Source organism: Lathyrus oleraceus, chromosome 5 (genome assembly GCF_024323335.1).
Source record: "Lathyrus oleraceus cultivar Zhongwan6 chromosome 5, CAAS_Psat_ZW6_1.0, whole genome shotgun sequence".
NCBI lineage: Eukaryota > Viridiplantae > Streptophyta > Magnoliopsida > Fabales > Fabaceae > Lathyrus > Lathyrus oleraceus.
This window is the reverse complement of record NC_066583.1, coordinates 158,912,469-158,927,906: the sequence shown is the minus strand read 5'-3', so window position 1 is coordinate 158,927,906 and position 15,438 is coordinate 158,912,469. Positions and strand designations below refer to the sequence as shown.

Sequence of the window (15,438 nt, the reverse complement as noted above, 5' to 3'; positions counted from 1 at the left end):
AGCGACTATTATTGGAGCGGTAACCAATTTTTCTTTTAAAGTTTCGAAAGCTTACAAACAATCATCGGTCAAGAGAAATACCTGGTCCTTAGCGAGCAAATTGCTCAAAGGCTTAGCCACCTTTGAGAAGTCCTTGATAAAGCGCCGATAGAACCCGGCGTGCCCCAAAAAGCTACGGATGCCCTTCACATTCACCGGAGGAGGTAATTTTTCTATCACTTCAACCTTAGCTCTATCCACTTCAAGCCCCCTTCTAGAGACTTTGTGGCCTAGCACGATCCCCTCGGTCACCATGAAGTGACACTTCTCCCAATTAAGCACCAAATTGGTCTTCACACATCTCTCCAACACCGTTGTCAAGTTCGCCAAGCATTGACTAAAAGACCCACCAAATACCGAGAAGTCATCCATGAAGACTTCCATTGTTTTCTCTATCAGATCGGCAAAAATGGCTTGCACACATCGTTGGAAAGTCGCCGGTGCATTGCACAGCCCAAAGGGCATTTTTCGGTATGCGAACACTCCAAACGGACACGTGAAAGCCGTCTTCTCATGATCGGCCGGGTCAACCGCAATTTGGTTGTACCCGGAGTAGCCGTCCAAAAAACAATAGTAGTGTTGGCCCGATAGTCTTTCGAGCATTTGATCCATAAATGGGAGTGGAAAATGGTCCTTTCGAGTCGCGGTATTCAACCGCCTATAATCAATACACATTCTCCACCCCGTTGCAACTTTAGTGGGGATCAATTCATCCTTGACATTCCGGATTACGGTAATCCCCCCTTCTTCGGAACAACGTGCACAGGACTAACCCACGGACTATCCGAGATCGGGTAAATCATTCCCGCATCCAATAGCTTTACCACTTCCTTTCGAACAACCTCCTTCATGGTAGGATTTAAGCGGCGTTGTGGTTGAGCCACCGGCTTAAAATCCTCCTCCATCAAAATCTTGTGCATACAATAGGATGGACTAATTCCTTTTAGATCGGAAAGAGTCCAACCCATGGCTTCTTGATTTGTTTTTAGCACAATGATTAGACGGGCTTCTTCTTCATTTGTCAAAAGGTTGCTTATGATGACCGGCTTTGCCTCGTTCTCATCTAGGAATACATATTTCAAAGTAGAGGGTAGCACTTTCAATTCAATTGGCGCTTTTTCGTTAATAACCTCCTTTTTCAAGTTTTCCTCCTCTACTTCCCATGGTTGTAGGTCGTCTAAACTATCAAGTTCCTTTAAGCATTCCTCAAGAGCTAGCTCTTCTTCAACAGTGAAAACCTCCAATGAGTCGTCAAGAGCTAACTCCATAGGAGATATCTCATGAATATGCTTTAAAACCTCCATAATAGCGTCTTCGATCACATCGATGCGAAAGCTATCATTTCTATCTTTTGAATGCTTCATTGCCTCAAATAGATCGAATGTAACTTCCTCATTTTGAACTCTCACCTTCATTAAACCGTCATCAACATCTATCATCATTCGCGCGGTCTTCATGAACGGTCGACCCAAGATGAGCGGAGCATCATCATCTTCCTCCATATCAATAACAATAAAATCGACCGGGAAAAAGAATTTGTCGACCTTCACCAAAACATCTTGGGCTACGCCATGAGGATGGGTCGTCGACTTATCCGCCAATTGCAACGTCATTCGGATGGACTTAATCTCAATGTTGCCAAGTCTCTTGATAATTGACAAAGGTATAAGATTAATGCTTGACCCCAAGTCAATAAGTCCTTTCCCGACATAGACGTCACCAATTTTAACCGGCAATGTAACTCTTCCCGGATCAACCTCTTTCTTAGGAAGCGTCCTTTGAATAATGGCACTACAGCTCGCATCAAGGACGATGGTCTCCGGTTCCGTATACCTCCGCTTTTTTGTTAGTATGTCCTTCATGAATTTGGCATACTTGGGCATTTGCTCCAAGGCTTCGGCAAACGGAATGTTGATTTGCAACTGTTTAAAAATATCCATGAACCGGGCGTAATGCCGTTCATTCTCCCTTTTGGACGGGGCATGAGGATAAGGAAGGTTTTGGATAGGAGTAGCGCTCACTACCTCCTTTCCCTTTGCAACTCTAGCACTCTTCCATCTAGGCTTTTTCACTGCCTCCCTTATTACCTCATCACTTGTATTTTTCTCAATCTCCACACCTTTTTTCTTTTCAACTTCACCATTATTTTTATTCTTTTCAACTTCTTCACCCTCACTCCACTCTCCTACTTCACCATCAACATTTTCCTCCAATATTTCCTCCTCAATTTCTTTCTCTTTCTCTCTTTGTTCACTCTCGACTCTTTTTTTATTCTCACTATCCAACTCCCTCCCACTTCTCGTCATGATCGCCTTACAATGCTCCTTAGGATTTGTTTGCGTGTTTGCCGAAAAGGAAGGACCGGTTTGTTGTTCCGCGAGTTGCTTGGCAAGTTGCCCAACTTGAGTCTCGAGATTTTTTATAGCCGCGTCATTGCTCTTTTGATTGGCCATTGACATTTGCATGAATTGCGTCAATGTCTCTTCTAACTTAGAATTGACGACCGGCGGTTGTTGAGATTGATACGGATTTTGGGGAGGGTTTTGACGGCTAGAAGAATCACCTCCATAACCTTGGTTATGATAATAGTTGCTTCTAGGTTGGAACCCTTGGTTCCCTTGGAATTGTTGTTGATTTTGAGTGTGCGGTTGATAAGGTTGTTGTTGTTGTTGTTGTTGTTGTTGTCTCGGTTGATAGTCCCGTTGATTGGCCATGTAGTTTACTTCGTCAAAACCGGGAGGTGGACAAAATCCGGTGTCATGTTCACCTTTACAAAGTTCACAACAAGCTATTTGTTTAGCTTTTGACGGTTCTCTTAACTCTTTAATTTGTTGCGTTAAGAGTTCCACTTGTTGTGAGATGAGCTTGTTTTGGGCAAGGATGGCATCGTTCGTCCCTAGCTCAAGCACTCCCGACTTCTTCAAAGAGTTTCCTCGACTTTGACTCTGAAGATCATTTAAAGCCGTTCGATTTATGATGTTCGTGGCTTCTTCGGCACTTTTTGACAATAAAGAGCCACCCGAGGTAGCATCCAACAACGTTTTGCAGTTTGGTTGAAGTCCATTTTTGAAGATATGGATTTGAGTCAATTCATCAAATCCATGCCCTTTACATTTCCGAAGCATGGACTTGAACCTTTCCCACGCTTCATTTAATGATTCACTGGTTCCTTGTGAAAACACCGAGATGGCCGTCTTGGATTTCATGAATCGGTTATGGGAGAAAAATCTTTCGATGAATTTCTCTTCTAACACGTTCCAGTCTGTCATTACGGCTGGTGTTTGATCTAGGTACCAATCCTTTGCTTTACCGAGCAAAGCATGGGGAAATAATCGTCTGAACAACGGAAGCTCCTGAGCCTGATCCACTCCGGCAGCCAATGCTATCTCATAAAATTTTGTGAGAAAAGCAAATGGGTCTTCATGGTCCATTCCGGTGAATGGACTTCCATATAATAAATTTAGAGTTCCCGTTTTCATCTCAGCTTGCCTTCCTGTGTGGTTGGCAAACTGAGCGGTGTTCCTTGGACTATTTATGCATGGAGTAGAAATAGGTGGTGGTGGTGGTTGCTCCATGTTTGGTATGAATGGTGGTGGATTTGTGGTCGAAGAACTTTCTCCTTGCTCTTGGCGTTGTCTAGCTTGTTGCCTCCTACGTCTCGTTTTGCTATTGAGCCTCCTTGCGGTTCTCTCGATCTCGGGATCAAAAAGAAGTTCGTCCACAGGGATTTGCCCTCGCATAAAACGTAAGCTGCACACTAAACCAAACAAATTACAAGCACAAGTCAAAAATTCACAAGCTAAAACTTAAACAACCATTGCGATGCTCGCAATATCAATTTACAATCCCCGGCAACGGCGCCATTTTGTTGGTTGTAAATTTACGTGTCGGGTTTTTGTTATCGTATCCACAGGGATTGTAAGATATCACCGCCGTTCGATGGTTGTATTAATTCTAACTCAATGTAACAATAGGGTTTTGGTTGGTTGTCACGTTATCTTGCATAAAAAGGTAATAAATTGCGGTAAAAGTTTTGGTTTGAATAAATGAGAAATATTGCCAAAGTTAGGGTTCGATGATCACTTTGCATGTATTTGTTCGGTCAACAATCTTATAAACTCCTTTAGATGATAAATCACTTCACAAAGTCCTCCCAATATGTTTCTCTCGAACACACCTTGTGAGTTTTCCCATTTTGATCCATTGTTTCTCTCGAACACAATCTATCAAAATGACAACTTTTTGGTTCAACCTTATGGTGAACAAAATCATTCATTACTATCTCTAGCTAACAAACAAGATTGGATGAAAACCTAGGTCAAGAGTTGGTAAACATCTCTCGATCATAAACCAACACAAAGAGTTTTAAATAGAAACAAAGTTTTCATCATATATTCACCATTAAAGAGTTTACACATGAAGATCCTTACATTTACACACAAAGCTAGTAATCACCTACATCTAACCTTGACAAATGGATGACTTAGCTACTCATTTTCATGGTAGCTTGGTCGGCAAGTTTCGGAAGAAGGTTGATCAACATCCAAGTCAGATAATCGAGATTGGATGGGAATCCACCTTCTTTTTGTAGAAGATGGTTACAAGATGAAGAGAAATGAAATCTAGGGCATAAAAGATCCTAAGAACAATGCTGGAAAATATCTCAAAGAAAGTACAAAAGTGGAAAAATTAGGTAAAACTAAGGTATGGCTCTCAAAAGTGGCACTTGCTACTTATAGAGCTGTAGTGGGCTGTCATGCTCGCTAGGCGAGCAGAATGGCTCGCCTAGCGAGGGTCAAATTGAGGCACAAGAGGCACCTGCGCCCAGAGATACAGTCTATCTCAGACTGTCATGTTCGCCTAGCGAACAAAACCTTCGCCTAGCGAAGGGCACGCTTCAACCCTCGCTCCAGCGAGGTTGAGAGGTTTGGCTACTGGAATCCTCGCTGGGAACTCGCTAGAGCCTCGCCTAGCGAGTGAGTGCTGGTTGCGCTTTTCATCAAAACTAAACGAACTCGCTACCACCTTCGCTAGCAGCTCGCCTAGCGAATTTATTGATATTTTACTGGAGCTTTTCGCTGGGCGCTCGCCTAGCGAGTGCTTCGCCACAGCCCTCGCCTAGCGAGCAGGCTGATGAATGCTTGTTTTCTTTGGTTCCTTTGCCAACTTTCTTGTGTCTTCATTTTCAATTATTTCATGCCTTCTTCCTGCACTATAACACACAAATCAAAGGTACCAAGATCGTTTATCAATGTAATGCATTTCATCTAAAACAAAGGTGGTTTTGACAATTTAGCAAGGAAATAGAGTGAAAGATGCCCACATATGATAACTCAAATAAGCACTTTTGGGCATCTAACAATCTCCCCCACTTGTTCTTCGACCCGGAATCACTTTCTGTTTCCCTTTCCCAACCGGAGTTTCATATGGCTTACCACGGCTGTGTTGACCCATTCCTCTCTTCTCAGACAAGATCTTATAGTGTGCATTGTTGTCCTCTTCAAAGATTCTACAACTATCAATCAGATCCGCAAAGACGCGAATCTTTTGATATCCCACAGCTTTCTTAATTTCTGGACGCAATCCATTTTCAAACTTGATGCACTTAGAGAATTCGGCATTGGCTCCATCATAGTGAGGATAGAACTTAGCCAATTCAGTGAACTTAGCAGCATACTCCGTGACTGACAAGTTCCCTTGCTTCAACTCGAGGAATTCAATCTCTTTCTTTCCTCGCACATCTTCTGGATAATACTTCCTCAAAAATTCTCTACGAAACACTTCCCAAGTAATCTCCTCGCCCGCAGTTTCCAACCTTAGACGAGTGTCCACCCACCAATCATCGGCTCCACCTGACAGCTTATGAATTCCATAACGGATCTTTTGCACAAGAGTGCAATCCATCACTCTGAAGATTCTTTCAATCTCCTTCAACCAAGCCAAGGCTCCTTCAGGATCATACCTACCCAGAAAAGTAGGCGGGTTCTCCCTCTGAAACGTCGCCAGACTACGAGACCCCACGTTCTCGTCAGCATTGGGTGGGTTCTGGAACGCCTGAGCCATTGCCTGCATAGCTGCAGCAAGAGCCTCATCATTCCTCCCAGCGTTTCTTTCGGCCATCTTACACTTTCTCTCACAACACAAACAAGGATTAGCAACAAATTAACAACACAAGGTCGTTAAACAACAAAAGACTCAACAACGTGGTCGGATGGACCGACCTGCTCTGATACCACTAATGTAACACCCCAATTCTACCCGTCGTAAATTCAATTAAAAATCAGAGTAAACAAATTTCACACAAAATTGAGGCATCACATATATCATTTCATCCACACTTAAACAAATTACACAACACGGCAAATGCGCAAGGATCCACTTAGTCCTTGTTAAATAATAAACAACACTGTATATGGATTCACCTAGTCCATATAGCAGCAATACACAAAACATCGCAACGGAAATCATTTAGATAATTAAGTTGAGTCGTACATTTACACATTCAAAAGAAAACAAGCAAACAAATGCCCATCACAACTATCATATACAATGATATACAAAAGAGCATCGTTACTATCAAAATCATGAAAAGCGTTCATTAATCCCTGAGTGTTACAATCCTAATCAGAGCAATGACGCCAAAAGTGTGCTACGACTATCCTCCTCTCAACGCGGAGCACCTGCATGTTACCAGTATAAAGGTAACGGCCAACAACAAAAGGGTGAGATATTCAAATCATATAATCAAGATAATGATAAGCAATATATAAGTAAATTCGGAAAGTTAGAAATATTGTTACCACATCGCACAATCCTTCACTTGAATGCTTATGTATTTAATCATAAACAAAGTCAATAATCATCCACAACATCAATGTTACATCATAGCATCTCATCATTTTAACATTTCACCAATCCATCATAAAACATTACGATTCATCGCATCATCGCAAAATATCACCGCACATCATAAACCGTCACATAACAACAATTATCACAAAATGCGGAAATAAACATAACCAACATATGTGACTCAACTATGCAAATGCTATGCGGTACCGACTCGTCGCTTTGCCATCAAGGCCAAGGTTTTATGCCCACTTCGCTTTTGCCAAAAGGCCACGTCGTTATTGCCAAAAGGCCACGTCGCTTATGCAAATGTATGTGACTCCATGATAAATGATACACATACACCAAAATCATCATCGCATCAACATAACTCATCACAATGGCCGAAGCCCACGTCGCTATTGCCATTTAGGCCACGTCGCCATTCACATGCATAAAAGGATTCACACAACATCATCTTCACCAAAATTCATACATATGTTTATATATAAAACAAATGAGAATATTCACCACAATCAATTGTTTCATCATACAATCTCTTAGGTAATTTAACCTCATGCTATGTTTATTTACATCGCACACCTACACACTATAGTTAAGTGGTATTCCTCATTAATCAAATAGGCTTCCTACTATATCAATTATTAATCACTTTTCCAAAATAATCACTTATTAAAATAAGCCCTTATAATGGCCTATAAACATCAACAACATGTAGAAAATTTCATAAGCTTCACAACGCTTCGAACGGGGACCAAAACGGAGTTACGGTTCAAAAGTTATGACTTTTTGAAGTTTACAAAAGAATTTTGTTTTCAACTCAGTTGACGCCGCGAACTCTCTTTCGCGCCGCGAATTTAGCAGGAACCATAGAAAATGCGTTTTTGACCGTTAAATACCTTCCGGACCTCCGATTTCGATTCCGTAAAAAGTCTCATTCTCAGAATTCAACGGACTACAAATATTTTCAATATTACAAAGCCATTATAACCACAATTTAACTTTTATTTCATCATTATAAACATCATTCAATCAATTTTCAACACTTCCTAAATTCACAATTTGTGAAATTACTCATACTTTGATTCATCAAGACAATAGCATATTTTTCACAACATACATCAACCCCAAACCATCAACAACAACACAACACACAATGTTATTTATCATTCTTCTAAACCTAACCCTAACATTTTATAAAGAATTGATACATGTTCAATAATCACAAACAATCAACACTACATCAAGAACACAAACAACATTTTCAAAGCAAGGAATCCAATCACAACACCAAAACCCAACAATATCCTCTAACAACCTTTACCCACATAAAACCCATCATTTTCATAATTATAGGAAATGATAACTCACACCCTTACCTTAGAGATGATGATTGAGTTACTCTATAGTGTTCTAGCAAGCTTGGGTTGATCAAGATGATGCTCTTCTTCTACAATTTCCTCTTCCTCCTCCAAACCCTAACTTTTCTCTCTTTTCTTCTCTTTTCTCCTCCTTCTCTCTACTTCTTTCTATTTCCCTTCTTTCTATTTCTCTTCTTTCTATTTCTCTTCTATTTCTATTCTTTGTTTTAATAAAATAAAAACTATCTAATGGGCTTAATTTTTACACCTCCCTTAATTACTATATACACCACTAGACCCAATAGCTATTATACCACAATTCTTATAATTAAACTCTAATAATATATTAACACACAATAAAATATTTTACCGAAATAATTATAAATCAAACATTATAAAAATAATAATAATAACACTTAATAAAAATCGGGGCGTTACAACTCTCCCCCACTTAAATATTTTCGTCCTCGAAAATTACCTCATTCGAATAACTCGGGGTAGGAGTCGCGCATCCTGTTCTCCAATTCCCATGCCGTGCTTTCTCCGACTGCATCAATCCAAACAACCTTCACTAAATCAATTTCCTTTCCCCGTAGGGACTTCGTCTCACGACCTTGGATCATCAAAGGCATCGTCTCAACCGTAAGGTTATCGCGCACTTGAATATCATCCATTTGAATCACATGAGACGGATCCGGAATATACTTCCTAAGTTTAGACACATGGAACACGTCATGCAAATTCGAGAGGTTTGGCGGTAACGCCACTCTATAAGCAACTTTTCCCACTCTACTCGTAATTTGATACGGTCCAATGAAACGAGGAGTCGACTTCTTAGCTTTCAATGCTCGTCCAACACCGGTCGTAGGTGTGACTCTTAGAAACACATGATCACCCTCTTGAAATTCCAAATCCTTTCTCCTCTTATCATGATAACTCTTTTGCCTACTTTGAGAAATCTTCATCTTATCCCGAATCATCTTAACCGTCTCGGTAGTTTCTCGAACAATCTCGGGTCCAAGTACCACACTTTCACCAGATTCATGCCAACATAATAGAGTCCTACACCTCCGCCCATACAAAGCTTCGAAAGGCGCCATTCCAATACTTGAATGGTAACTATTGTTGTAAGTAAACTCCACTAACGGAAGGTGAGTATCCCATGAACCTCCTTGTTCAAGAATACACGACCTTAACAAATCTTCCAAGGATTGGATAGTCCTCTCCGTTTGACCGTCCGTCTGAGGATGATATGCCGAACTCAACCTCAACTTGGAACCTAAAGCTTCTTGCAAACTCTTCCAAAATTCTGAAGTGAACCTCGGATCTCTATCTGAAACAATACAAAGAGGAACACCGTGCAGCTTCACAATAACATTGGTATAAATCTCCGCCAACTTCGACACCGGATAACTTATGTTAATAGGAATAAAGTGAGCCGACTTCGTAAGCCTATCAACAATCACCCAAATAGCATCACATCCTCTAGATGTATTCGGTAAACCCGTCACAAAGTCCATGGAAATGCTATCCCACTTCCACTCAGGAATTTCTAACGGTTGCATCAACCCCGCAGGTTTCTGATGCTCCACCTTTGATTTCTGGCAAGTCAAGCACGCATACACGAACTAGGCTACTTCACGCTTCATTCCCGACCACCAAAATAATCTTTTCAAATCTTGGTACATCTTAGTCGCTCCGGGATGAATACTCAAATTACTCCTATGGCTTTCTTCCAAGATCATCCTTTTTAAATCCACATCATCGGGAACATAAATCCTATCACGAAACCTCAACACACCTTGTGCATCCAATTTGAAATCCTCATTCTCAGATTGTCTGAGTCCAATGATCACATCAACAAGTTTCATATCCAACTTCTGAGCCTCTCTAATGCTATCAAGAAAATCATTGTTAATCTTTAACATACCCAAAATCACACTTCTTGGTGTCACCTCAATCACTAAGCTCATATCTCGGAATTTCTCAATCAACTCCAACTTTTTCATCATCAAGGTCGACATATGCAAAGTCTTCCTACTTAGAGCATCGGCCACCACATTCGCTTTTCCCGGATGGTAGTTCAACCCAAAGTCATAATCCTTTAGCAATTACAACCATCTCCTTTGTCTCATGTTCAGCTCTTTTTGATCAAACAAATACTTCAAGCTTTTATGGTCACTAAAGACTTCAAATCTAGATCCATAAAGGTAATGTCTCCAAATTTTCAAAACAAACACAACCGCCGCAAGCTCCAAATCATGCGTAGGATAGTTCTTCTCATGAATCCTCAATTGTCTGGAAGCATAAGCAACCACCTTACCATTCTGCATAAGAACACCTCCTAATCCCATCTTCGAAGCATCGCAATAAACCACAAACGGTTCCTCGGGATTTGGCAAAATCAAAATCAGAGTCGTTGTTAACCTTTTCTTCAACTCAAGGAAACTTTCTTCGCATCGGACATCCCACACAAAAGCAGCACCTTTACAAGTTAACTTAGTCAAAGGAAGTGCCAACTTGGAAAAGCCTTCTATAAACCTCCTATAGTAACCTGCCAAGCCTAGGAAACTTCTTATCTCGGTAACTGACGTAGGAGCTTCCCATTGCAACACCGCATCAATCTTCGATGGATCAACCGCAATTCCGTCACCGGAAACTACATGACCAAGAAAGATAACTTCTCTCAACCAAAACTCACACTTAGACAACTTAGCATACAATCTCTTCTCTTTCAACACTTGCAAAACAATACGCAAATGTTCCACATGCTCTTCCTCCGACTTAGAATAAACCAAAATGTCGTCTATGAACACCACCACAAATTGATCCAAATAAGGATGGAAATGCGATTCATGTACTCCATGAATACTCCCGGCGCATTAGTAACGCCGAAAGGCATCACCGTATACTCGTAGTGTCCATAACGAGTCCTGAAAGCAGTTTTCTGAATGTCCTCATCTTTCACCTTAATTTGATGGTAGCCCGACCTTAGATCAATCTTACTGAAAATACGAGCACCCACTAAACGATCCATCAAGTCATTGATCCTTGGGAGTGGATACCCATTCTTAATCGTCACCTTATTCAATTGTCTATAATCAATACAAAGTCGCATGCTTCCGTCTTTTTTTTTCACCAGCAAGACTGGAGCTCCCCAAGGTGATACACTAGGTCTCACAAACTTCCTTTCCAGCAAATCCTCTAGCTGACTCTTCAGTTCAGCCAACTCTGATGCTGACATCCTATACGGCGCCATAGAGATGGGTCTAGTACCAGGTACAAGGTCAATAGTGAACTCAACTTCTCTTTCTGGCAGTGCACTAGGAATCTCATCGGGAAAAACTTCAGGGAAATTGCACAGCACCGGCAAGTCCGCAATTACAGCCTGACTCTCCACAGACAAGCTTGCCATCAACAAGAACACCAACGCGTCTTCTTCTATGAACTCCTTCAATTGTTTCTTGGATAACAATTTTGTTCTTCCCTCTTCTTCGGCAGAAGAAAACCTCACAGTGTTGTTGTAGCAATTAATATGAACATAGTTGGATTTCAACCAGTTCATACCCAATACTACATCCAACCCGACAAAGCAAACACTTTACCACTCTCTTGTCCCCTCTTTGGCTTCTGACATTTAGCACTCATATGTCCTCCTTCCCCACAGTTAAAGCAAACAACATCCTTCTGCTTACAATCACGAGCCGCATGTCTCGGCATACCACAACGGAAACATCTCGTTTCACCAAGCCTACACACATTACTCTTGTGACCCGGCTTTCCATACTTGAAACAGATAACATTAGCAGGAGCATCTCCCCCACTTGTTCTTCGACCCGGAATCACTTTCTGTTTCCCTTTCCCAACCGGAGTTTCATATGGCTTACCACGACTGTGTTGACCCCTTCCTCTCTTCTCAGACAAGATCTTATAGTGTGCATTGTTGTCCTCTTCAAAGATTCTACAACTATCAATCAGATCCGCAAAGACGCGAATCTTTTGATATCCCATAGCTTTCTTAATTTCCGGACGCAATCCATTTTCAAGCTTAATGCACTTAGAGATTTCGGCATTAGCTCCATCATAGTGAGGATAGAACTTAGCCAATTCAGTGAACTTAGCAGCATACTCCGTGACTGACAAGTTCCCTTGCTTCAACTCGAGGAATTCAATCTCTTTCTTTCCTCGCACATCTTCTGGATAATACTTCCTCAGAAATTCTCTACGAAACACTTCCCAAGTAATCTCCTCGCCCGCAGTTTCCAACCTTAGACGAGTGTCCACCCACCAATCATCGGCTCCACCTGACAGCTTATGAATTCCATAACGGATCTTTTGCACAAGACTGCAATCCATCACTCTGAAGATTCTTTCAATCTCCTTCAACCAAGCCAAGGCTCCTTCAGGATCATACCTACCCAGAAAAGTAGGCGGGTTCTCCCTCTGAAACGTCGCCAGACTACGAGACCCCACATTCTCGTCAGCATTGGGTGGGTTCTGGAACGTCTGAGCCATTGCCTGCATAGCTGCAGCAAGAGCCTCATCATTCCTCCCAGCGTTTCTTTCGGCCATCTTACACTTTCGCTCACAACACAAACAAGGATTAGCAACAAATTAACAAAACAAGGTCGTTAAACAACAAAAGACTCAACAACGTGGTCGGATGGACCGACCTGCTCTGATACCACTAATGTAACACCCCAATTCTACCCGTCGTAAATTCAATTAAAAATCAGAGTAAACAAATTTCACACAAAATTGAGGCATCACATATATCATTTCATCCACACTTAAACAAATTACACAACATGGCAATTGCGCAAGGATCCACTTAGTCCTTGTTAAATAATAAACAACACTGTATATGGATTCACCTAGTCCATATAGCAGCAATACACAAAACATCGCAACGGAAATTATTTAGATAATTAAGTTGAGTCGTTATTGAATGTAATTTTAAGTGTCCGGTTTTTGTTATCGTCTCCACAGGGATTGTGAGATATCACCGCCTTTCGATAGTTGTTTTAATCTTAGCTTAAGTAACACAGGGGGTTTTGGTTTTAGTCACGTTATCTTGCATAAAAGTGTAATAAAATGCAGTAAAAGATTTGGTTTTTCTATTTGATAAATATTGCCAAAGTTAGGGTTCGACGATCACTTTGCATGTATATGTTCGATCAACGAATCTTATAAACTCCTTTAGATGATAAACTATTTCACAAAGTCCTCCCAATGTGTTTATCTCTAACACACATTGTGAGTTTTCCCATTTTGATCGATTGTTTATCTCTAACACAATCTATAAAAATGACAACTTTTTGGTTCAACCTAATGGTGAACAAAATCATTCATTACTATCTCTAGCTAACAAACAAGATTGGATGAAAACCTAGGTTAAGAGTTGGTAAACATCTCTCGATCATAAACCAACATAAAGAGTTTTGAATAAGAACAAAGTTTTCATCATATATTCACCATTAAAGAGTTTACAAATCAAGATCCTTACATTTACACACAAAGCTAATGATCATCTACATCTAACCTTGACAAAATGAAGGACTTAGCTACTCATTTTCATGGTAGCTTGGTCAACAAGTTTCGGAAGAAGGTTGATCAACATCCGAGTCGAATAATCGAGATTGGATGGGAATCCACCTTCTTTTTGTGAAAGATGGTTAAGAGATGAAGAGAAATGATTTCTAGGTCACAAAAGATCTCTAGAGCAAAGCTGGAAAATATCTAAAAAAAGTACAAAAGTATGGAAGGTAAGGTATGGCTCCAAAAAGTAGTCTCTGCTACTTATAGAGCTGCTACTGAGCTGTCATGCTCGCTAGGCGAGCAGAATGGCTCGCCTAGCGAGCCCCTAAATGAGGCACCTGAGGCACCTGCGCCCAGGGAAAGATCCTTTGCCAGACTGTCGTGTTCGCTAGGCGAACAAAACCTTCGCCTAGCGAAGCCCACGCTTCAACCTTCGCTCCAGCGAGGTTGAGAGCTTTTGCTATTGGAATGCTCGTTGGGAGCTCGCTAATGGCTCGCCTAGCGAGTGAGTGCTGGCTGCGCTTTTCACCGAGTCTGGACGTGTTCGCTACAAACTTCGCTGGAAGCTCGCCTAGCGAGTCCTTCGCCACAGACCTCGCCTAGCGAGCAAGCTGATGAATGCTTGTTTTATTTGATCCCTTTGCCAAATTTCTTGTGTCTTCATTTTCTATTATTTCATGCCTACTTCCTGCACAATAACACACAAATCAAAGGTACCAAGATCGTTTATCATTGTATTGCCTTTCATCTAAAACAAAGGTTGTTTCGAACACTTTAGCAAGGAAATGGAGTGAAAGATACCCATATTTGATAGCTCAAATAAGCACTTTTGGGTATCTAACAACTCTCCCCAACTAGATTCTTGCTTGTCCTCAAGCAAAGTATGCCTCTTGAAGGACAAGAGGATTTGCTTTAAGAAAAAGGTTTCTCCGAAGTCGGATAAAACGGCTCAAACACAAGCGAATCAGCAGATACAAATTTCCAACGGTTCGAATAAAATAATACACAAGAACTAAAACTTAATAGCAATGCGAAATATGTATCTATTTACAACAATATTATTTTGAATGAATCATCCTATCTCTCCTATTCGAATAAGGATTGAAGAATTTACGCGTTTGCAACCGCGGGAATAATCTCACTCTCTAACAAATAATGAAGAAATCAATTCGATTCTTACAATGTCTAACAATTATAAGTGGTAATGTGGAAGCACGAAGATCACTAAGGGCTTTTCGGTTGAAGCTTGGTTAGGTTAACAAACAAGGGTCATTTCTAAGGCCATTGAAAACGAAATTGCCGATGCAAAAGAGACATTCACTGTACATTATTCACACATCTCAACTTCGTTCCATTTGTTTCTCATTTGAAACCTTCACAACTCTTATTTCACAACTCAATTTTTGTTTTTCACTATTTTCCTTCCAAGCAAGCATTCATTTTTATTTTCTCTATATTTTTTTTTCTTTCACATCATATTTACAAAACAGATGTTTCTCTTTTCTATGTTATATATATATATAATAATTTTTTTTCTATATGCTTGCTCGGTTTTTCAAGAGTTGTGGCACTTACCGATTCTCATTTTCGTTCTCCCCAACTTATTTCTTACTCACCCTAAGTGAATGTTCTATGACTTTTTACGGCAAAA

General features: G+C 40.7%; 2 protein-coding genes across 2 annotated transcripts; both read right to left on the bottom strand.

The window, feature by feature from the left end:
• Positions 1-5,394: 5,394 nt before the first annotated feature.
• LOC127079411 (uncharacterized) lies at positions 5,395-6,159 on the bottom strand. The gene has a single exon (XM_051019793.1). The coding sequence runs from the start codon at positions 6,157-6,159 to the stop codon at positions 5,395-5,397; it is 765 nt and encodes a 254-aa protein (XP_050875750.1).
• A 5,663-nt stretch (positions 6,160-11,822) lies between these two features.
• On the bottom strand, positions 11,823-12,821 carry LOC127079410 (uncharacterized). Its single transcript, XM_051019791.1, has one exon. The coding sequence runs from the start codon at positions 12,819-12,821 to the stop codon at positions 11,823-11,825; it is 999 nt and encodes a 332-aa protein (XP_050875748.1).
• Positions 12,822-15,438: the final 2,617 nt, after the last annotated feature.

Coding starts and splice junctions, on each gene's coding strand:
- LOC127079411 (XM_051019793.1), bottom strand. CDS start 6,159: ATGGCCGAAAGAAACGCTGGGAGGAATGATGAGGCTCTTGCTGCAGCT.
- LOC127079410 (XM_051019791.1), bottom strand. CDS start 12,821: ATGGCCGAAAGAAACGCTGGGAGGAATGATGAGGCTCTTGCTGCAGCT.